The sequence below is a fragment of the Myxocyprinus asiaticus genome, chromosome 15, assembly GCF_019703515.2.
Source record: "Myxocyprinus asiaticus isolate MX2 ecotype Aquarium Trade chromosome 15, UBuf_Myxa_2, whole genome shotgun sequence".
In the NCBI taxonomy this organism is placed as follows: Eukaryota; Metazoa; Chordata; class Actinopteri; order Cypriniformes; family Catostomidae; genus Myxocyprinus; species Myxocyprinus asiaticus.
Genome location: NC_059358.1, coordinates 8,065,985 through 8,090,826, shown reverse-complemented (window position 1 = coordinate 8,090,826; position 24,842 = coordinate 8,065,985). Strand labels below are relative to the sequence as shown.

The window sequence follows — 24,842 nt, the reverse complement described above, 5'->3', positions numbered from 1 at the left end:
AGGATTCGAATTGGTGATCCCTGCCATGGTAGCAGGACGCACTAGCAAGGAGACTATAAAAGCCATGGCCTCTAGCCTCGGTCGCTAGTTCGTCTCTTAAGGCCTGGATTGTGAGGTTTTACACACCACAGCTATCATGTACCAGCTGGCTACCATTACACTCACCCCCCTAATCTTCACTCCCATCCAGGTCATGGCACCAGTGTCACCAGCACTACTCAACCCGCCCTGAAGGGGATTTGAACCGGCGATCCCTGGCATGGGAGCCGGACGTGCTAACAAGGAGGCTATAAGAGCCATGGCCTCTAGCCTCAGTTGCTAGTGCGTCTCTTAAGGCAAGGAGAGTGAGGTTTACACACTGCACAGCTATAACGTACCAGCTGGCTACCAATACACACCCCCGTAAACCTCACTCCCATCCGGGTCATGGCACCAGTGTCACCGGCCCTACTCAACCCGCCCTGAACAGGATTCGAACCGGCGATCCCTGGCATGGGAGCCGGACACGCTTGCAAGGAGGCTTTAAAAGCCATGGCCTCTAGCGTTGGTCGCTAGTGCATCTCTTAAGGCAAGGAGAGTGAGGTTTACACACTGCACAGCTATCACGTACCAGCTAGTTACCATTATAGGAGTGAAACCAGTGTAGTTTGATTCACAATCGAATGACCCTTATGAGACATTATTTTTAGTGAATTGGTCAAAAAGACTCAGGAATCCGATTCGAACATGATTTGTCAGTTTAAATTCATCATGAGTTCTGACAAACTATACGGAATCTTGCCACAAATTTGCCACTTATTATTTTCACATGCAAAGGAGCATGTGATATGCTACAAATGTTTGCCAGAAGTTTGCAGCTCTTCACCAGTAGTGGTGAACCTGCAGCGAACCTTTGGCAACAATGGACATGTTTTCTACAAAGCTCATTTGCATGTGAAAATAATAAGTGGCGAATTTGCGGCAACTTTGTGGAAAATTTGCCACGAACTCTCAATTTTTGTAAGGGACTGGGCAAACGATTTTTGTTTGGTATATAGTCTGGAAAAACTTATTACGGGGGTGGAGGGTCATCCTCAAAAGTTTTAAAGAATTGTAAATGGCAGCATTCATTTCTGCACCACTCACGGCACCAAAAATGGCAAAAAATACTGCTTGTTTCCAAACAGGTTTCCCAAATACTTTGACTGGCACTTCCACTCTGCCCCCGTAGAGCAAACAGGAAGCACAGCTCCAACCTAATGCCACTGGTTCAGCAAACATTGTTATGTCCGTCCAATCTGGCTGCTCAAACAGATTGCAATTCCATTTGGTGCCACTGGTGGCGCAGAAATGATACATTTTACTATTATGGGATCGGAATCTTTAAGTTGAATCAATATTAGAATCAGAAATGCTAAATTCCTTACTTCCATCCCTAGTGCCAATATAAACAGAGAGTAGATGAGAAAAATAGAGAAGCAGAAGTTCAAAGCAGTGATGGAGGTCAAGGTAACATGTCTTTGGTCTGACTGTCAGGAAACACAATATAGAGATGTGTTGCACAGAATCAGATGGAGAGGAATTACAGAATATGACCAGCACAAAGACACAGTGAATTAGTCGAGTGCTGCGCTCTATGAGCTTATGTAAAACGCTCTCGTTACACTGGTCAATTTCCACACACACAATGGCCAAATTTCCCCCTCAACTCCTCTGACACACTCTATCTGACTGTTCCTGCTTCTAAGAGGCTTAGAGGAAAAAATTAGGTGACCTTTAACTAATCAGACACACTAGAGCTGAATATCTACTGTCCAAATGCACGAGAGCTCAGCTGCCTGATGACCATGTTTGAACAGAATAAATGTGATTTTGCTGAGTGAGAATTTGTCATTTTAGTGTCTGACAGGCACATTAAGAACTGTTAAAACATAATCCAATGAAGTTCCATGAAGAACCAACATACTCAAATATCATAATATTTGAAAACATTGTCAACATAGTTCTTCATCCTGCTCATATCCCATGACACTACAGAGTTAGGATGTGTTTAAGTTTCGACATTAGTGAGAAAAAAATATAAGATACGACCTTAAACCCAAATAAACTGAACTAAATGAGGCCGGAGAAGATGGAGGAAAATAACAACAGTGTTTTTCTACAAGTTTGGTGTCCCTAGTTTCCACGATAATTCTCACCGTTCTATTTTCAGTGTGAATCCTCCATCGGTTGCCCGAAGCTGCCCGCAGGGAATCACACACGCCCAACAGGCCTGAATATAATAGATTAAACTGTACAGGATTGTGGAATGCATGCATTACTAGGGCAACCACACAATTCCCATTTTCACCACGTGTCATATTTTTAGAAACAGTTTACGCATGGTAAGGATGATGTTGTGTGCAGGGAATGGACTGTGAACATACTGGCCTTCAGAGAAATGTCAATAAATCCCCACTGTAACCTAAATAAGGATATCATTCTAGGCATTACGGAAACAATGAATCATTTACTTCCTCAGAAACTTGCATGTTTTTTTTTTTTTTGCTAAAACTTACAAAAAAGCACTGTGGTGGTACTATAGTTATACCATGGTATCAGATGGCAATATCATGGTACTTTGATGATTTTAACATGATATATAGCTGTATATATAGTCAATAAAAGCAGTTGTTAGCACATCATGCCTGCAATCCCAGCAGTGATTACTATATGATGTTTATAAAATTTCAACACACTTCAGCTTTAACAATTAATAGTTAATACATTCAGTATATAAAAACCCATCTGTGGTCTTGTGGGTCATTTAAATGGGTCTGAAAGTTTTGCAAGACCAGGGAAGGGTAAAGGCACGATTTTTAAAAGAATTAATTCACGGCTCTCTGGAATACTCAATTCTGATTGGTCCATGGCGGCATCTAGCGTATTGATATTTCTCTGTAACCTCCACGTATCAGACTGCTCATCCGGGTATTTGTGAGCCATCTTTCCTGCTTCTTGGATCACTGTGCAATCTCTACAAGTAAGCTAATAACATAATTTCAACTCAAATCAATGTTTCATATGCATTTATTTATTTATTTGGCAAAATTATTAGTCTTGTAATGAGATACACAATCAGCATTCAGCCATTCATTTATTACAAAATAAACACCATCAGAATGCAAACCGGAGGTGGACTTTAGCTGTTCAGCGATTCCTTTCTTGTCACAAAGTTACAAAATTTCAATGCAATTCAATATTTTATGTACATGTATTTATTTATTTGGCATGAGACATATAATAGCAGGAATAAGGTACCATCAGTAGGTTGTTATCACAAAATAAATCCCTTCAGGCTGTTAAAAGACTCCTCCGCTTCACGCCGGTGTCCTGATCACCATGTCTGGGTTTATTTTGCGATAACAACCGACTGACTGTACATTATCCCTTACATAGTCCTTTACATGTAATCAATAACATAACATGTATTGCAATAACAGAACATGGAATGCTAGAATGGGATGCCACAAATCGCAAATTTTATAAAATACAGTCAAGTACAGCTGAATCAGTGACCTCACAGTGAAGATGTTCTCTCTCGCTAATAAATACGAAGGAGGCAAAAAATGATAGAGACTTAACAGAACACTCCCGAAATCCTGTTATTAGCCTTTTTGTTTCCCATATTCAGTCTCCTGGCAAAAAGATTAGACGATTTTAAAAGAACTGCATAATCTTCTTTAACAGCTTATCAAAACTTTAATGATTTGTAGATAAAGAGCACAAATGAAGCACTGGTAAAGAGGATCAGTCCCCCAATGCAGTGCAGTGATGAGAAGATGAGAACTGGGAAAACCAAAAATCCCACATCTGCCTCGCGTTCACTTTGAGGGGGAGGAAACTCACAGTTTCGCAGAGGAGAGTCATGGGTAATCATCCGCAAAAACATACGGCTTAGGGCTAATTCATTCTTATTGGTCGAACAGGTTTCTTGTAGTTTGCCTGAAATTTATGACTAAATGCAATGATGTACTTGTTCTGCTAAGGTGTTTGTTTGGTGATATTTTATCTGTTCATGCCCATCTCTGAAATTCTTGACCTAGAAGAACTAAGCTATTCGAAGAGTGTTGATAACTGGTTTAAACTAAAACGTGGGTCTAGTTTGGATGTGACTTTTTTTTTCGTTTACGATTGTGCATGCAAGATGAGGAGACTGTAGCTATAAGATTGCTATTTAAGCATAAAAATGTATTATTTTGAAGCCAGTCTCTCCGAGGTTGTTCAAAAGTAAAAAAATAAATAACAAAACAACAACACTCTCATCAACATGGCGTTTCCGTCCACAGAACTGCTGCTCACTGGTTGTTTTTTGTTTTTGGCACCATTCTGAGAAAACTCTAGAGATTGTTGTGCGTGAAAATCCCAGGAGGTCAGCAGTTACAGAAATACTCAAACCAGCCCATCTGGCACCAACAATCATGCCATGGTCGAAATCACTGAGATCACATTTTTTCCCCCATACTGATTGTTAATGTGAACATTAACTGTAGAAATAGATATTAATCATAAAAATATGATTTATGGAAGCACAAAATAAAAGCAACACTATTACATATATTACATATTTAATGACCCTATACACTTTTGGTATTTAAGCAATTATAAAAATATATATTATTTGCAATTTTGCCTCTTTTTTTTCTTTTTTTTTCTTTTTTGGTTACACTATTCAGAAGAGAAAGGTTGAGGAATACTAAACAGGTGTGGACATAACTCCAAAAAATGGATGAAGTACAGGGGGTGGAAATGAGGTCCTGGGTCACTAAAGACCTGAAGTATTTATTAAAGGGTTTACATGCTTCCCCTACAAAAATGCACCATGGTAAGCACAGTTTTTTGCAAAATGACATAGTTACTACAGTTATTAGTGGTGTATGTTAAAGAAAGCGTTTATCAGTCACATCTGTCTTTGGACCATCCACTGTTTACATGCATTTGCACACATGGAAAATAATGTCAACAAGCAAATGTCAGCGAATGACATTTGTCATAGCAAAACCACAATGACCTGTGATCCTTTGACCATACATTACAGACTGCACTGCTAATAGATGTAAAAGACACGGGGGCTGAATCCGCACTAAACACATCGCTCTCTGAACATGAGCTGCACACACACACACACACACACACACACACAGAAATTAAACACCCCATGCAATCAAAATAGGAGTTTCGTGGATTTTAGTCCATGTCTGTTAGCTTTGATGCTATCAATATGCTAATGTACTCCTAAAAGTTGACCAAATGAATCTTTAGTTGACACACATTCAAAATGTACAGTCTTTCACTTACGAAAAAGCAAACTAAAAGTTTTTATGACTCATCTTGCACTACACAGATTTTGTCCAATTAAATGCTCTCCAGAATGAGAATGTCTCTCCCTCAAATACCATCTGCAACTTGCAAGTATTAAATTATGGTTCATGTTTGTGAGGTAACTGAAGTCTGTTGGCCTTTTTTTTTTTTTTAAAGGGACGGTCCCTTCAATATGCCTTGCTCAAACTTCCTGTTTGAATGGGACATACAGTAAACGACAACACAGGATAGAAAACTGCACTCATCAGGCCATTTCTTGGGGTCTTTAAAAGAGCTGCAGAGAGTAGAAGTGTGTGGAGCTGCTGTGTTTTGTGTGTTACGGGGCAGATAAAGTGTCCTCTTACCTTTGCTGTAAACCACACAGTTGTTCTTGTTGTCATCTGTTCCCTGCCAAGTGACATCCTGCAGCCACCTGGGGCCTGTGTTCAACACCAGTGGGACATATGACTTCGTCTTCTGCAGAGGTGGAGATAACACACACAAACACACACACTTATCATTAGTTTATTTGGGGACAGTTTAGCAATTGGAGGCATTTTTTCCAAATCCCTATGACTTTCTTTCTTCCATGGAACACAAAAGGTGATGTTAGGCTGAATATTAGTCTCAGTCACCGCTCATTTTCTTTGCATATTTTTATTTTATTTAATAAAAAAAAAAAAAAAATTCAAATAAAGACAGTGAAAGATGAGGAAGAAAGAAAGTTATATGGGTTTGGAATAACATGAGGATGAGTAAATGATGACAGTGTTTTCATTTTTGGGTGAACTGTTCCTTTAACAGCTAAGTAGACGTGTTAGTCTAGTGGTATAGTTTTCAATTAGCATGCAAGGAGGCCAGGGTTCAAGTCCTACCCTAACATATAATTTTTAATTTTTTTAAAATAATAAACCCATCAAAATTGCATTTGCAATTATGACAGTGATTACTGTACATTTTTGTTGCATAAAAAAACTGACATTTTAACAGTCATACAAAGTTTGTAGGGCATGAGGGTGGGTAGATGATGACAGAATTTCCCATTTAAAAAAAATAGTCTGTGAAAAGTTTGACTTGGTTCAATTGGACTGACCAAATTTAGACATGCATTTTTAGACAAAATTAAAATTCTGTCATCATTTGCTCATTGTTAGGCACTGACAGCCTCGGTCTCCATTCACTTTCATTGCATCTTTTTTTCCATACAATGGTGAGGCTGTCAGTCCCTAACATTCTGCCTAACATCTCCTTTTGTGTTCCATGGAAGAAAGAAAGTCATAAAGGTTTGGAATGATATAAGGGTGAGTATATGATGGCAGAATTTTCATTTTTGGATGAACTAAACCTTTAATCCTGCAAAATAAATAAATAAATAAAAGTGAACCTTTACATGCAGTTTCTAGAGTTTGATGGCTTGTTTTCAGTGTTCAGTATCAATAACCCCTCAACCGCAGTGACCCCCGCAGCCCTGCGTTGTCTCTAATTTAACTCCAGAGAGTGTGGAATTATCTGCCTTAATTTTTTCCAACGATAGAGTTTCTGATCTCTCCGATTACAGCCTGATCTCAGATGCCTGGGAATTGCAAAAAGAATGTGGACGGAGAGAAGGCGAGCGCTCAGCACTGAACTTTGGCCACGCTGTACCTTCCTATCGCTGCCATCTCACTATTTCCTGCGACGGGCTGTGAAGAATTTAAAGAATCAGTATCCATTTCAAAGGCCGATTGAGGTTACGTTTCATAATGCTCCGGCAAATTATTCTGAATGTGTAACGCAATTTTTCTTTTCTGGTTGGGGTCGAAACGTGGTGCTTTAAGTTCTATCTATAAGGTTGAAAGCAGTTAAATAGAAAAAAAATCTACTAAAATGCACTCACACCCTTTTGTGAAGAAAGGCCGGCTGCTGCTGCCCGGCTGTTCTCTCGATACGAGTTTTTATTCTATTTCATTTTTCAAATTGATTTTTTAAAGGGCAATGAAAGCCTCTTCGCTTCACTCCGAGGCAGGATTGGTGGAGATCTTGGACAGCTGTTACAGTAGCCCATTACTGGCAGGCAAAATGTCTGTCTTTCTGGGCCATTAGATGGGACGCCCCAGGCACACCTTCATTAGAGTGCAGCAGAAATAGTTGAGCTAAGTGAAAATGGGCAGAAGTCACACTCTGCTCACGTGACATCATTTCCTTTCCTGAGTCCACATCTCCTGTGCATTTTTGCATGTGCTGATCTGTTGTAATTCGCTCACATACCCTACATGTGAATATAAACAATTGAAAAATGTGATTTTTAAACTTTCAAAACTCGCCACCACGGTACTAGAGTGTTGTGGGTGGTTGCCAGGGTGTTGCTATGTGCTATGTGGTTGCTAAGGTGTGGTTACTAGCAGTTGCTAGGGTGTTCTCCAATGCATTTGCTAATGTGTTCTGAGTGGTTGCTAGGGAGTTTTGGGTGGTTGCTAGGTGGCTGCTTGCTGGCCCATGTCAAAAGTCTCTAAAACATTTTTAGTTGAAAATTAAAAACTCATCAGTTCGCTATGTTTATGTCTCTCATCCACGCTGAAATGGCATTTTCCTCCACTGAAAATGCCGATTTTAGAAAACGCTCTCTAGTACCGCCTACTCCTGAAAATTATCCCTTTAGGATGCAGAAAATTGAATTTCTACATTTGCTCTCCTTTTAAACTTTGCTGTCCATTATTTACTCACCCTCATGTTATTCCAAACCATTCTAACTTTTCTTTCTTCTGTGAAAACACAAAAAGAAGATGTGAGGCTGACTGACAGCTTCAGTCATCATTTACTTTCATTGTATGGGAAAAAAATGCACAGTAAATTAATGGTGAGTGAGACTGAACATTCTGCCTTACATCTACTTTTGTGTTCCATGGAAGAAAGAAAGTCTTAGAACCACATGAGGGTGAGTAAATGATGACAGAATATTACTTTTTAAATAATAAGTATGTCCGGGTGTCCTTCCCCACGCTGGCAGCAAGACAGAGAAGCCTCGGTCATTTAAGACGGCTCCCGTTTCACATCTCAAATTAGCCATATAATAACGTCTTATAACCAGACTGACCTGAGAATTTTACCTGTCAAAGAGCACCAGAGACCGTCTGATTGTTGCCACGACAACTATCTAAAATGAGAATCGGATTAACCCTTTCTCTGATCCCCACTGTCTGGAGTCATCTCTTATTCAGAAGCAAAGGTCCTCCCTGTCTGTCTCTCTTACTCTGTGTCTCTGGGGAACAGTTTTATGGCCCAGAAATTTCCCAGCAATAGCAGCTAATGAAGAGATGCATGGTTATTTTTCTTCTGAATTTTAATATCATTCAATTTATGAAATGCTATAGATGTGTATCAAACATCTCAAATCCTACTATTCACAAATATTGTATATAGACTCTGTTCACAATGCAATACTAGTGTATTGCTTACTGCATACTGCTATATACTGTATACTGCCTCCTATTTCAACACTAGTAAGTGAAACAGTAATCAACGCTAAATGTTTTAAATAGTAATCTGCAACATTGTTGTCACATGACCTCATTGCATTGCATGTTAGTGGCTTCCAGATTTCATAGTGGAAATTGTTTAGTAGTTTAATCTAATTTTGAGTAAGAATGACAGTTTTGGCAGTCCCATCAAATACAGAACCAAAAAAAATATCAAAATAAAAAATACAATCGATATTACTTTTAGTTCATTCGTCACACTAGAAATGGAAGGTCAAATATCCATCAAATATTGAACCAAAAAAAAATAAAGAATACAATCGATATTTATTTTTAGTTCTTCGTCACACTAGAAATGGAAGGTCAAGTCAAGAACATTGCATTGTAGGATACAGTATTCCATGCAGTATGCATTCTTGAACACTTCACATTTTGGCAAATTTAGTAATGCATACAGAATATTTGAATACTGCTCAAAGTAGGTTATACATACCGCATACTGCAATAATAGTAAGAGTAGTATGGTGGCATGCTATTCTGCACTTAGTTGATCTTTTATAAACACTTTGAAATACATTGCATCTATGGAAACTGACAATTCATTTACAAATGCAGTATAGTATTTGGTGTTACCTGCTATTGTTTGAATAACACAGTCTCATTTTGAACTGGTAATAATTTGTACGAGTCAATCAGTAATCATAAGAAATTTTATGATTTGTCTTGTGTAAACACTTACGACTTCTATTGCCCTAGAGAAAAATCAACCAACCAACAAACACAGTTTGTTCTCTGACATTTCCTTATGTAAATTAGTCTTGATTGAAAAGCTACCTAAAATGTGATGCCTGTATTCTGTTTATTTGAAATTCTGTTTGTTGATTGGTTTGTCTCAATGGGAACAAAAGTTGTATGTTTTCGTATGAGCTATAGTCACATTAGTTTGTACCAAATTGCTTTTAAAACATCTGAAAAAAATAAAATAAATAAACAATAAATAAAATAATAATAATAATAGTAATAATAATAATAATAAGACAGCCTCTGAATATGTTTCAATATCACTCCTCATGGGAAATATTGTTAAGTAAAATGTGAAACATGCAATCTGTTATTTGTTTCCACATGTTTATTTATTTATTTATTTTTTAACCATCTGAAAAATCAATGTTCAAATAAACACTCCTTAAGGTAAATATTACAATGTGAAAGTTGCAATCTGATATTTTTCACACCAAAATGCTTTTAAAACATCTGAAAAATCCATGACGAACTCTAAATACGTATGTTTAAATAAACTCTCCTCAAGGAAATCAATATTGTTAAAGAAAAAGTGAAATATGCAATTTGTTATTTTTCGCACCTAAATGTTTTTGAAACGTCTGAGAAATCAAAGACAGACTCCAAATATGTTTAAACAAACACACATCAAGGTAAATATTGTTAAGCAAAATGTGAAACATGTAATCCGTTCTTTTGCAATCTTTTCATACCAAGATGTTTTAAAACATCTGAGAATCAAAGGTTGACTCTAAATCTGCCAAAATACATTATCATAAACAGTCCTCCAGGTCAATTTTGTAACATAAAAACACAGAACTGGACAAAAACAGGTTGCAAATTAATGCATGCCTAATAAAACAGTAATTATTGTTTTGGTATGTCACACAAATATTTAAGTGAACCAAAAGTGTCTGTAATTTAATGACAGATAATGCTTGATTTAAGACCTTCACTTGAGGCGCTGTGAGTTAGTAACAGATCTCTAGTCTCCCTCCATTGGTTTCCTCTCTCTCTCTCTCTCTCTCTCTCTCTCTCTCTCTCTCTCTCTCTCTCTCTCTCTCTCTCTCTCTCTCCATGTGTAACAGATACAGTGACCAAAACAGTGTAGTCAGCGAGCGAGTGATTACAAACTGATGCTCCAAATTCACTATAAAATGAAAATCAATATTTCCACAAGTTGCAGCAACATAAAAGATAACCTTCATTGATTTTCCACGACTTTGGTCCTGTGTGATACAATCTAATATAAATTTTCAGCTGGTCGGATTTGGATCAGAGCAGGGAAGCAGGGGCTGCCGATAAGTTCCTGGCTAACATCCCTCAGAGTTGGATTTTTTCCCTCCTTCCCCTTCCCCTTTCCTTTTTTTTCCCCTCTCTTCCACCTTTTTCTGAGCTGCGGCTGTACTATTTATAATTGGCCTGGTACTAGCGAAAGCTTCTATCAGGAATCAGCTCTAATTTTTATTATAGAGCCGCTAAAGCCTGTTACAGATAATTTGGAAATTTCAGGGGGAATTGTGATGGAGCTGATGGCAGTGGCGCCGAGGCCCGCAGAAAGAAGCTAACCTGTAATAGCCTGTGTGGCGGCAGCTGATTAAATATTGCCATAGATGAAAGACCCGCCATCGCCGCACTAAATTAACCAATCACACAAATCCCAAGTCGCCGCTAATCCGGCCTTGATACCCTGATCCTCTGATCAGCTGAAGGAGGTGGAGAGAAGAAAGTGGCTGGTGACACTGCAAGCCACCCTGACTCCAGGCCTGTGTGTAAACAACGGATAATAGCACTGCTGACCGCTGCCATGGTCCCCAGCATGCTCTAACCTACCTTACAGCTCACAGGGACAGCAGAAATCATTCCTTGAGATTGTGGGAAGCTGCCCACATTATGCACTCTTCGTTTGTGCTATCACAGTGAACAGGAGAAGATTAAAAGTGTGTTTTACCTTTTGATTTTAAGCCTTAAATCTACTAAAGTGATTTAACACATTTAATTATTTTGGTAAGTGTAAGATACTGGCAGTCAGAAAAAAAAAAAAAAAAAAAAAAAATATTCTGACATCCACTACGTATTCAAGATAAACACTTAAAATTAACACTATGTAATAGTTTGAGAATACATCATTTATTTCTGGAAGGGACCATTTCAATTTTCTGTTTTTACATGCATTATGCAGACATCTTACACTTTAATACTTCAAAATATTATAAAGAAAGGAAGCGTTTATTAAATACTGTATAATTACTGTATGCTATGGTTTGTTTTTATTCTATATCAGACTGTGAAACTTAATGCAACTGATGAATTAAAAATTAATTATTTCTATTTCTAGTTCATATAATACACATTCTCAAAATTTTGTTACACTGTATACATTTACTTACTTGACTTCACATGGAATTTATAATACTTTGTGGAATAATAATAATAAAAAATAAAAAAACAAATTGTTGTGATTTATAGTTAGTTAGTTAGTAGATTTATGTCCTCTACATTTGAATAAATTACATTTGAATAAATCATTCAATTCTGTTTTAGTTTTTAGTTGGAATGAATCACATGGATGTGATTTAGACTGTTAGTTAGGAACATTTAACCAGGAAAAAAAATAAAAAAAACATTTTTTTACTCTAAGAATTTTATATACAGTAGTAACTAAGAATCCAGGGGTCATAAAGACAAAAAAATAAAATAAAATAAATTATAATAAAAAAATAATAATAATTTGCTGGATTTATGTCCTTCATTAGCTACATTTGAATAGATGACAGCAAAAACTGGAAAATAATTTTTTAGTCTTTAGTTGGAAAGAACAACTTTGTTGTGATTTAGCCTGTTAGTCACAAACCTTTAGCCTTTTAACCAGGTAAAAAAAAGTAACTCTAAGATTTAATAAGTAACTAAGAATTCTGAGGTCACAAAAACAAAATAAATAAATATAAATGCTGGATGTACTGTATGTCCTCCAATCTCTACATTTCAATAAATGACAACAAAAACTAAAAAACTGAAAAAAAAAAAAAAAAAGTTCAGATTGAATGTTTTTTTTTTTTTTTTTTAATCGAGGATTGCTGTGTGTCAGGCTGACATGTGCGAGAGTTTACAACATAACACACCCTCGATATGGCGACTTCAATTAGTTGTTCACCATGATGAAACAAATTGCATGTGGTCAACTGGAAATTTCATTAAGGCAGCCCTCGTTATCTTTGTGTATGAATATTTCCTTGGGCATGCTGGTGGACGGGCGAGTTGCTGGTGGACATTTTTGCATGCACTAAATGTCCAAATCCTTTACATGCATCCATGTGAAATTATGCATTCTCTAAAAATAAACCCTAATGCTTTTCCTTTTCATGTCCTGTTTGACAAACTAAATAAAGCCCATATTTTTATTTTTCAAAATCACTATCTTGCCCAGAAAATACATTCCCATGTCTGTCATCCGTTCAAGCCTCCTCTTTTAAAATGGCAGTGGTTTCATCGCCTAAAATGAAAAGATACCTCCTCCTTGGTGCCTTCCTCTTCTTTGCTGTTTTTTTTTTTTTTTTCACGCGAGCATCTGCTATTGGGAGGCTAAATAACGGAAATATGCAAAAAGAGAAATTGCATGCTAATTCCCTTTGGAGATAGATCTTGGCGCCTGCCCTGTCATAAATCAGAGAATTCCGATATGAAATGAGGCAAGCTGCTCTAATCATTTCTGCATTTCAAATTGGATCACTGGCTCAATCGCTTGGCTTTTAAACTGCTTGCCTAAGAGCAAATGTGAGGTGGGGGATAATGGGGAAGAAATCTCAGCCCGCGTGCCATAGTTAGTTTACTGCTTGAGTGCAAAAGAATGCTTTCAGCCCCCCCGCCCCCTCCTCTCCTTGCTGAGGCTTTCTCTTTTCAACTTTGTTAAATTGACTTTTTCGTTTGAAATCGATTAAATTGAGAATCACTGCGGCTCTACCAATCTTTTAAGGAACACCCATTGAGGTTCACTCGGGCCTATCGTTTCGCAGTGTTCGCCGTTGCTATAGGAACCATGCATATTTATTCAAAATCACCTTGCCAAAAACATTCGACTTCATGCTGATTTAATCGCAATCTCTTCTGAGAAAGAAAATGTCCTATTTACCCCCTAAACAATGCCTAAAATAAACATAAAAATGACTCTACACAGATTACAGTGGATGTTAATCGAGATTACAAACAACTGTCATGTTGTACTGTGATGTCATTGCTGTAACACGCTATTTCCCTATCAAATGAACAGGTTTTGTGGAAATGTGCCACTGTCATTTCTTGTTTGATTTGACTTGTCACAGTTCACTGCAATTAAATGGCCATTTCCTGAGCTTAACTATGGAACATCTCATTTGATTATCTGTTTTCTGTCTCCATCTCAACTCTGACCAACAAAAGAGTGGATGGATTTAAAATAAGAGTAATGTTAACATTTCACTTATTTTCATCTCTAGATATTTTCAAGCATCAGCACTGAAAGGTTGCTCTAATGCCATCTGGCTTAATGAGCACTTAGCCTCCAGGACACAAGCTCTTCCTGTCTGTCTCTCTGTTTCTCCTCTAGGGCTGAATCTTACAGTCAGATGGCTGGTGGGAACTTCATTTGCACTCTGCGATATACTACGATGGGCTATCTTTAAAATTATTTAATTTAAAAATGAAAATTCTGTCATCATTTACTCACCTTAATGTTGTTCCATATCTGTCTGACTTCTGTGGAACACAAAAGGAGATGTTAGGCAGAATGACAGCCTCAGTCACCATTTACTTTTATTGCATTTTTTATTTAATTTTTTTCCTGCATGCAATGAAATTGAATGGGGACTGGGGCTAACATACTGCCTAATATCATCTTTTGTGTTCCATGGAAGAAAGAAAGTCTTACAGGTTTGGAACAACATGAAGGTGAGTATGTGATTACACAAATGTTATTTTTGGGTGAACTATCCATTTAATGTTGGGTTGTCACAGTCCCAAAATTTCCAAAATAGTTGATACCAACACCAGATAAATTTCATGATTCTCAAAACAAATTACGATACCACAGCGAAAACTAATATGCTATTGAACACACTCCTTAAATAAAAATACAGGAAATAGAACAAATATAAACCAAGTTTTCTGTAAACATTCAGATATTGATACAAAAAAAGTCTAATCAAATACAACCACTTAAATATAATACATTAGGGTTGAGAACCATTTTTCCCATTCCATAAAATATATATATATATATATATATATATATATATATATATATATATATATATATATATATATACATACACACTGAAACCAGATGATCATCATCATGACTTTCCTTCTGTTAACAATTCTCGAACGAGCACTGTTCCGCATGTGGACGAACACCAAACTAAAAAACTCTCAGTGTTTCCTGCATTGTTATTCAGCGGTGCCACAATGCCATTTACAACTCGAAACATACAACACAAACAGTCTAGCCCGATTCATATGAGCCAGTTATTTTGAATCTAGAGCTTGAAACATACAGCTTAAGCAGTTTAGCCAGATTTCCGAATGAATGATACCTATGATTTTCGAACTTATGATTCGCTTCTTTTGAATCTATACAATGCAAAACATACAATGCTATTTCTGAATGTATCATTTATGCCAGTTCATTTAAGTGAATCAAAAACCAAATGATCTGCAAGTCATTTATTTTGCTTGTCGTGAGACTTAAATCTGAGTGATTACTGATAAGACATTACAATGTATAGTTAAATATACACATTGAGTTTTGTTGTAATTGTTGATATTTTATTAAAAATAATTATAAATAAAATATCATATAAAAAAGTCTTTGTAAACACATTCTACAAGGATCTGTTCACTTAAAATATGAAATGATCAACATTTGGTATCAGACTGCTGAGGGCATTAGGTCCTATATACTGTACGCAATCACTGCATTTCTTATTTCCAAATATTTAGTTGGGTATTCCTCAAAAGAACAGTAAATGGAAATGTTAAGGAATTATGAAGAGGAATCAGTAGTGGAACTGGAATCATTAAATTCCTTATGATTCCATTATTTACAATACCTAATGCACAAATCCAATATTTTGTCACATTACCAGTTTCTGTCCCTCCTGTTTACATTCACTTGAGACAAACTGACTGTGTGTAGATTAATATCTTGCCAAAACAGCCATTTGGACAAAGTTTTGACATGTGTAGCCTCATTATTACATATTTGAGCATTCAAACACACTCATCTTTAGTCAGACAGTACTTGGGTAATGAACTGAGTCATTACTCATTATTACCTATGCCATAGAAAAACTGGTATTGTTAAAGCTGAAGTATGTTATTTCTGTGACACTAGCTCCACCGAATGGAATTACAAAAATAAACTAGCAGCTTTCTGAATACACCCCCTGTCTGCTGTTTTTCAAACAAAGATAGAGCCCCGCCCCCAACTCATGACATTGGTTGAATAAAGTTTGTGGGCGGGGTCTAAACAAGTCACACAAAACAAACAAAAGAGACACAGTATTTACAGTTTCCAGGAAAATAGACCTCTAAATGGCTTACTTCTAGTTGTCTCTGCATATTAAGCTGGGATAGAAGAATGTATTCTACAACAGAAAAAGTTACATTCTTCAGCTTTTAAAATTTTTTACATTTAAAGTATCGATTCAGTACCAAAGTTCATGTAAACAACTAATTAAATAATTCCCAAACTTAATATACATCAGTAGAAAGCAACCGCCTTTGTGTAGATGCAACAAGCGTGTGCCTAAATCAGACTGAAATTACTGTGAACGAAAACAGACAAATAACCTGAACAAATTCAACCAGACTTGAAAGCAAACAAAGGTACAGTGTTAGATTCCCCGGTTTGTGTGAAGTCCAATGCGCTTTGCACATAACTCGCATGCATATTATTGGAAGAGGACACGGCAATGCTGAATTCATAATGTTTGCTTTGCATTGTAATAATGTCTAGAAGGCAGAGGAACAAGACCTGCTCTTGTGCTCAGATTCTACTCATTAAATGGTGTGCCTTCTTCATAGATCAGCCCATTTCAATTTAAATTTCCACTTTGAATCCAATTGTTAGCTTCTTTGATCTTTGCATGCAACTTGCAGTCGACTCCTACAGCAAGAAGCAGCTAATGGGGCAAATAACAAGGTGTTCTCTGTACATCCTGTACACCTGTACAGATATCTGCATGCCTGGAGGCACGGGAGGCAGGTGGCATCTGCCAGGCAACCAATCTCAATTTGGCAGGCAATACGAAAAAAAAAAGCAAATATGCACCACCAGTGACAGCCATCCTGCATTGAGTAGATTCTTCTCATTGTTAGATGCATTTTGTGCAGGTAATGAATGATACATAATCAGAAATTATATAACTTCTGAAATTCAGAAACAACCAAAATTAATGTGGTTATTTTTTGGTGAACTATTTTTGTATACCTATTTAGGCCTTATTTAGCTAACTTGCATTCAGATTTGGCTCTATTCTGATTTGAAACACCCACTTTTCATGATCCAATTAATTCCCAATAAAAAGTATAGTCCCGGCCTACACTTTCTCTTGTTCAGTATACCATTTCACTCAGAAACATGTCACATTCTGGAGGTAAAATGGGTTACGAACTGTGTTTCACTTTGATTTTGTCAATGCTCAGCATTTTTGTAGGGTCCTACAGAGGTGACAAAAATTTGCATAATCTTACTGGAACAGCATTAAAGTGCAACATGATTTGCGATTCAGAGAAAGGGTCTTCGCAAACCTATTCAAGAGCCCAGTGATACTGAGTCATAGGTAAGTAAACACGAGCGAACTCATCCCCTCCAAATGCATTAGCCGTGAACTATCTTATCAGAGTCTTTGCACACAAACCGCTAAAAGAAGGGTTTGCAGGGCTGCGTATGCTCTTTGTTACCCAATTAGTTTACTGACGACCCCTTGGACTAATTTTCCTGTTTTGACAAGCTCAAACACTCTTGCCTAATGTGCTAGACCACCGGGCCAGACGGCCAGACGCTGTCCAGACTCTATAAAGCGTTTCTATCTCACAAAAGGCTTCTGTAATAGCGCACCAGATGACCGTGGCAACAAAATCTGCGATTTTCACACTGAATACTTTCATTTGGTGCTGCTCCTCCATCTGGACAGATTTGATGAGCATTTGTGTTTTAAATCTGTGACAAAATAGAAGGCGAGAAGATCTGTGGATGTCAGAAAAGATGAGGGCCCTCGGTAAGGACCTCTTGCCTCAGATGAAGTGAGCCTGCCTTAGGTTGAGATTTCTCTGGAAAGAAAACAGGGGCAATTCTAGGATTTCAGTCATAGGGGGGCTTAACCCCTCCTAAAGAGCATGAGATAATTTCGCTCAGAGGAATAGTGGAGACCGGGGCTAGTTGTCACAAGGGGAAGTCATCACAATAGCTATATCTCAGTAACAATGAGATCTGGAGTCAAAAGTCCAATGGATAGTACACTCAAATATAGAAAATGTTGTCCTAATTTACTCACCCTCATATTGATCCAAACACATATGACTTTCTTTAGTTTGTGGAATACAAAAGGAGAAGTTAGGCAGAATGTTAGTCTCAGTGAAATAACCTCACAGATAGCTTACTGTAGCCCCTTATTTCAACAAATATGAAGAAGAATCACATAATCACAGATTTTTTAAGGGCTGAAACCCTCCTAAAGACGGTCTAGCAATCATATGCAAAAGAACAAAGAAGAATCAGAATTTGGGTTACAAGTTTTTACATAAAAAAAAAAAATAGCTGCTCATGCACTACATTTACTAAAGCACAGCCTAACTTGGCTCAAAGCACAAAACTAGACAATATATCACACGTTTATTCACTTGAAAGACAATAGCAGAATTAGTTGCCAAGACCGGCTCATTGCACACTTTAAAATATGTGCATGTACATGAAAGGACAGCCAACGTCTCCTCGATTTCACCACCAATTAACCATCTCCACTTCGCATAGTGGAACATTGAATTCCAACAGGGGAATCGAGATTGCAAGAGAAAACTATTGTGGATTATCTCGGCTACTTTTTAAGGAAGTTGTTTCAGTATCCCACAAGTGGAGTCTTTATAGTGACAGATGGCAAAGCAGCTGGCAATGCTCAAACTCTTCTCCCTCGTGCTAGTTATCCCCCCCTCAGTCTTTGCCATGGATTCTGCCGTGGCGTATTCCAACACCTTTGGCAAAGACGTGATGCAAACCGAGGGAGACAACACTGTGGACAAACTTATGTTGTTTCTTACTAATTCAGATTTGATTGGGGTTATGCAAAATATCAAACTTCAGGGCGCTCAGGCAGGCGTTAGTTTTTACTTTGTTTCAGAAAAAATAACAATGCATCCTAATCCAAAACCACTGACAAAACTATGTCTATTTATACCGAACATTATGACTAGTAATTGAATTGAAACAAATTTAAAGACCATAAAGACTCATTATAAAACAACCAGGGCTGGGAGAATTTGTTTTCTGCAAATTACATGGGATGTCACCACAGAACGGTGGCATGAACTTTGCTTTGACATTGCTTTAAAGGACTATTCCGCATTCAATTCAAGTTAAGCTCAATCAACATTATTTGTGGCATAATATGGATTACCAAAAAAAAAAAAAAAGCAAAGATCAAGGTTACAGTGAGGCACTTACATTGGAAATGTGAAACTTATAATTTTACCAAAGCACTTAAATTAATTCCTCTGTTAAAACGCATTTATTATTTCAGCTGTAAAAATAGTAATTTTTATGGTCGTTTTAGGGTTTACGGCGTTATGTCATCATGGTAATTAAGTTGTAAAATTGGATATAACTACACTAGAGGTCTGCAACCCGACCCGGGCCCGACGGGACCTGAGAACCCGACGGGTTTCGGGCCGGGCGGCTTCGGGTTTGTAATGAGTGAAAAAATAAACAGGCTTACCGAACTTGTTTTGCACACGCACTCTCTCACTCATAGACACACACGAACGGACGAGTTAGGGGCCGTTCACACTGAACGTGTTTTTGCGTGTGTCTGTTCTGTTTTCCCATTGTTTTCCTATGTAAACATATGCTGAATGAATGTCTTTGACATTTGCACTGCGTCTCGCTTTTTCTTCAGCGTCTTGCGCAGGACATTTGAAACACCATGTCAAGTTAAAGAAAACAATTTTCAAAAACGCATGTTGAGACACCTGCGCTCGGTTTCATTCTTTGCGCTGTGCCTAGATTGTTTTTAGTGCAGCTGTCACAAAGATTAAACGTTCTGAACAAGTTCAGGCTGCATGGAGGGGACTGTTGTTTCATTTTATTCCAGATTGTTCTGCACCAAGTGAAGTTTCAGCAAATAAACGGTAAGGCAATGTTTTTTCCCCTTCTGCTCTAGAGTACTGAGGGGCTGCTGTGCCTTGTTCAAACTGGTGTGTTTACTGTTTCAGTAGTGTTATGAATGTTGCCTATATGCTTGCATAAAATACAGCCTATTGCAACAGTACTTGCTAGGAGAAGAAATTAGATATTAAGCGATTTCGGGTTCGGGCTTAAAATCTGACAGTCTCGATCGGGCCGGGTATGGTCGGGCAACACAGTCTTGGGTACGGGTCCCGAGCAGACCTCTAAACTACACAGAGAAGTTAACAAGTGATTTTATCACTATAAAATCATGTTAACATGCATATCGTTTACATCTTGTGGCTATACTTTCGAAACAGTGAGTATTTTAATGTTTACGGATTGACCCCATTCACTTCCATTGTTAGTGACTCACTGTAGCCCAGATTTGTACTGTTTTTTGAAGAAAAGGCAAAATAATTTTTTGTGGTAATCAACATTATGCCACAAATGCTGTCAATTGAGCTTAACTTGTACTGAACCCGGAATATTTCCTTTAATATAATGGCTGCAACAGAAATATGACAAAGACAACAATGTTCAATAAATAGCTTCATTTATGATTCATAATAATTAATTGGTCAAATTTAATATGCTTATCAATTATTTTTGAACATAATAATAATTATACTAATTATTATATTATTACAAACATAATTAATAATTCAATTAATTGGTTTATTATAAAACAGATAGTTCCAGCTCTGATTGGATAACTCAAATTTGAAGCTATAAATAAATGCACACCTGTGAGCACACTTTGTACAGTATATGACTTTGCAAAGTTGATATGTTGTAAATAGCCTACATTTAAACTAATAAACTACATTACTAGACAGAAGAATAGATCATACCAAGTATTATTATTACCAAATTTAACTGTTTGTTGAACGTTGGTGTCTTTTATCATATTGCTGTTGCAATAAATATGCAATAAGCCACACAAAGCTGCAAGTTACTGTGATTTTACCACAGTTAAGGAGGTTTAAGCCACTCACGCTTCACGTTGTCCCTAGAAACACACCCTACCCATAGTAAAATCACTGCAACACACAGCCTCTCTTGGCTTGTTGTTTTATTTTAATACTATCTCTAATATACTCTTAATACAACCCAAGGTGCTTGCGTTCAATAAAAATACAACAGTCAGTTTGTAACACACCAACTGAAAGAGCCCTTGTCAAATGCATCTATGTGGATATATCATTCACAAACCTGACACCATGAATTGTGACTCGGTGTTTAACGGTGTCTTTGCCCTGATTGTGCTACACTATGTAGCCATTACTTCAGTCACAATGCAGCGGCCGCTTATCGCTTGCCTTCACTATCTGTTTGCCTGTTTGGGACATGCTGTGATGAAGAGAAGAAGGGGGAAATGTCAGGTTCACTTGTAGATCAAGTCGAGCATGTATTATCTCAGCTCTAGTCATCTGTGGCCCCGGGAACTGTGAGGAGGGAACACACACACACCCTGTTTTCTGTCATAGAGCTGAAGACGGGCGAGGGGAGCCCTCAGAGAGAGAGAGAGAGAGAGAGAGAGAGAGAGAGATGGAATAAATCCCAAATGCCCCTCCACCATGAGGTCATGACCTCATGTTCCTTGTATTCCTCCACACAGCACTGGTCTGGCTGTGAATTACAATAATTTAATTAAAGGGATAGTTCACCAATAAATAAAAATACTGTCATTATTTACTCACCCATATGTCACTCCAAACCCGTATGACTTTTTGTTTTGTGCGGAAAACAAAAGGAGATGTTTAATGAACACAGCCTGTCTTTTCAATACAATGGCAGTGAATAGTGCCTCACTTTAAAGCTTAAAAGGTATCTAAATGTGTCATAAATGTCGTTTGGAATGACACGATGGTGAGAAAATTATGAAAGAATTAAAAATTTTGGGTGAACTATTCCTTTAAGAGGTGAGATCAGACACGAAAATGACTTTGAAGATGTTCAGGTCAGAACAGATTTGTTTGGAATTGTTTTCTATGTAAACATGGTAGATGGATGATTTTGACCGCTTTGTCATGTCTTGCTGTTTGCCTCATGCATGAGTGCAGCATTTTTAGATGATGGTTCAAGTTAAAGAAAAGTATTTTTTTTTTTTTTAAATGAATTTTGAGATATCTACATTCTGTTCCATTTGCTGCACTGTGTCTATATTGTTCTGTGGGAACGGCCCCTTAAGAGTCCAGAAATCTTTGGTCATGCAGACCCATATGAATTCAGTGCATTTGTTTTTTCACTATTAAGTAATTGACCAGTGGTGTACAACATACAAATAAAATATCTGATTAAACAAACATTTAAGGGGTGTGGGATGTGTTGAACTTTATGAATGACAACCATTTGAATTCTATGGAAATCTGTAGAGGTTTCTGCCGAATTTTACGATTCAATGTTAAGAAAACTGTCAACAATTATATCTGCTTGAAGTCAACATGAAATGACATTTGCAACCCATTTTAACCATTTTTAAAAAAGTAAAGAAAATATATATCGCAAGATTTAATCCTGAAGAAGAATTCCTGAAAAAGCTATAAATTCATCCTGAACTCCTAGCTATGATGACAAACACAAAGACTCGGCGACTTAATCTAAACAGTGGAGATTTAATCATCACTAGATATAATATACTGTATATGGCATATACTGTAGCAATTAGTGAAGTAAATATTCTTCAAATAACCATCCTAATTTGGTTTATTTCAGTCTGACTCAAGCCTTCTTTGGTTATTATCACTGAAAAGTCCAATGCCCTCAATACAGGACCTCACTGAAACCCCCTGTGGCGATTAATATCTAATCAATAACATTTAGACATGCTTTCAAAAGGAACAAATTATTTCTTTGTCTGTTTCCTATCTCTTTTGCCCATGTAAAACACATTTACACGTTTATTCATTAACTGGGTTTTCAGCTTTGTCCTTGATCGTTTTAAAACACATACAGCTATTGAGGATGCCACAAAGAACACATCACCTTGGGCTCCGTATTTTACATTTTATTCATATGCCTTTATTAACATGGTGACTAGAATACAAGAATTTACTTCACTGTGCGTTGGATTCTAGTACCTTGAAACAAAGCGGCTAAACATGTAATTGGTAAAGCTACTGAAGAAATTACATGAATAGTGGAGCTATAGTAGAGTCTTGTGTCTTTACTTAAGTATAAAGACCCCAGGAAGCTTTAACTCAACATTACAAAAAAATGACTTAAATTTTTATATTAATATTTGAGAGTGCCTCAAGAAAGAAGACTTGAAATCATTTACATTACATTTATAGTAATACATTTGGCAGATGGTTTTATCCAAAGTGACTTACAGTGCATTCAAGTTATACTTTTTATCAGTTTATGCATTCCCTGGGAATTGAACCCATGGCCTTGGCATTGCAAATGCAAGGAAGGAAGGAAGGAAGGAAAAAACAAGGATACAAGGAAAGAAAAAACAAAACAAAAAACAAGGAAAGAAACAAGGAAAGAAAGAAATATGAAATTTCCCCAAACATTTATTTTATTCCAACCAAAATCACTTGAAGGCACGTCACAAAATTATGATTTGTGAAGTTCCTACCTGTAAATTTGAATGTCCTGTGATGACATAAAAGCAGCATTACTTATCACTAGTATAGACTCACACTGAGGGTGGACCCAAACCATAAAGTATTTAGAGACCAGAACATAATAGAGACTTTGGACTGGGCTTTTTTTTTTTTTGGTGCTAAAAACCAGTCAGAACACCATTCTAATTTTCTGGTCATGTCATATTATCTGAGAACTCCAAATGAACCACGGACTGGCCACACTCAGAGCAGCTTCTGAAGAGTGCTGTGATGCATGCGCCGTCTACAGAGGTTCGTGCCAAACTCCTGCAAAAATACAAGTGAGGATTTTGATAGTCAACACAAAGTGCTCCGTCTCACTTTAATTTAACGTTTGCACGATGGCAAATGTCCTTGGTCGTTTCGGGTTCACACACGCATTGTTAATGACATGCAGGAGGAGACTCCCGCTTACTCTACACTCACCGAGCACTTTATTAGGAACACTATGGTCCTAATAAAGAGCCTGACGTGGTCTTCTTCTGTTGTAGCCCATCTGCCTCAAGGTTCAACGTGTTGTGCATTCTGAGATGCTATTCTGTTCACTACAATTGTACAGAGCGGTTATCTGAGTTACCGTAGCCTTTCTGTCAGCTCGAACCAGTCTGGCCATTCTCCGTTGACCTCTTTCATCAACAAGTTGTTTCTGTCTGCAGAACTGTCATTCACTGGATGTTTTTTTGTTTTTGGCACTATTCTGAGAAAACTCTAGAGACTGTTGTGGCAGTTACAGAAATACTCAAAACAGCCCGTCTGGCACCAACAATCATGCCATGGTTGAAATCACTGAGATCACATTTTTTCCCAATTCTGATGGTTGATGTGAACACTAACTGAAGCTCCTAACCTGTATCTGCTTGATTTTATGTACTGCACTGCTACCACACGGTTGGCTGGTTAGATTATCACATAAATAAGTAGGTGTGAATACACATAGAATCTCAAATGATTTGCTTCATGCAAAATAAGGACTCGTGGGTTTAATCAAAGAGCCTTAACATACTGTAACGTGTGAAAGTGTAGAATTTAGGATGGAAATATATTACTATTGCATAATATAATAAGAATATAAGAATTGGCTGGCTTTCAATAACAACGGTGTAAATGTAAAGTTGGCCAAAAAGAGAGCCATATTTTAAGTGTGTGGAAATATATTAACATTTAAAATATTATTTTATGTCATTATTTTATGTGCAATGTTCTACGTTTTTAAAACCTTAAAGGAAATCAAAAAGCCCTATTTTATTATATGATTATTAT

General features: G+C 37.3%; 1 protein-coding gene across 1 annotated transcript in view; it reads right to left on the bottom strand.

Moving 5' to 3' along the window:
- LOC127453085 (zinc finger protein ZFPM2-like) overlaps positions 1 to 24,842 on the bottom strand; it is a 220,931-nt gene that overhangs the window by 71,887 nt on the left and 124,202 nt on the right. Inside the window, exon 5 of the mRNA XM_051719147.1 lies at positions 5,685 to 5,796. Within this exon, the coding sequence (XP_051575107.1) occupies positions 5,685 to 5,796 (112 nt within the window). The remainder of the gene's footprint in view (positions 1 to 5,684; positions 5,797 to 24,842) is intronic.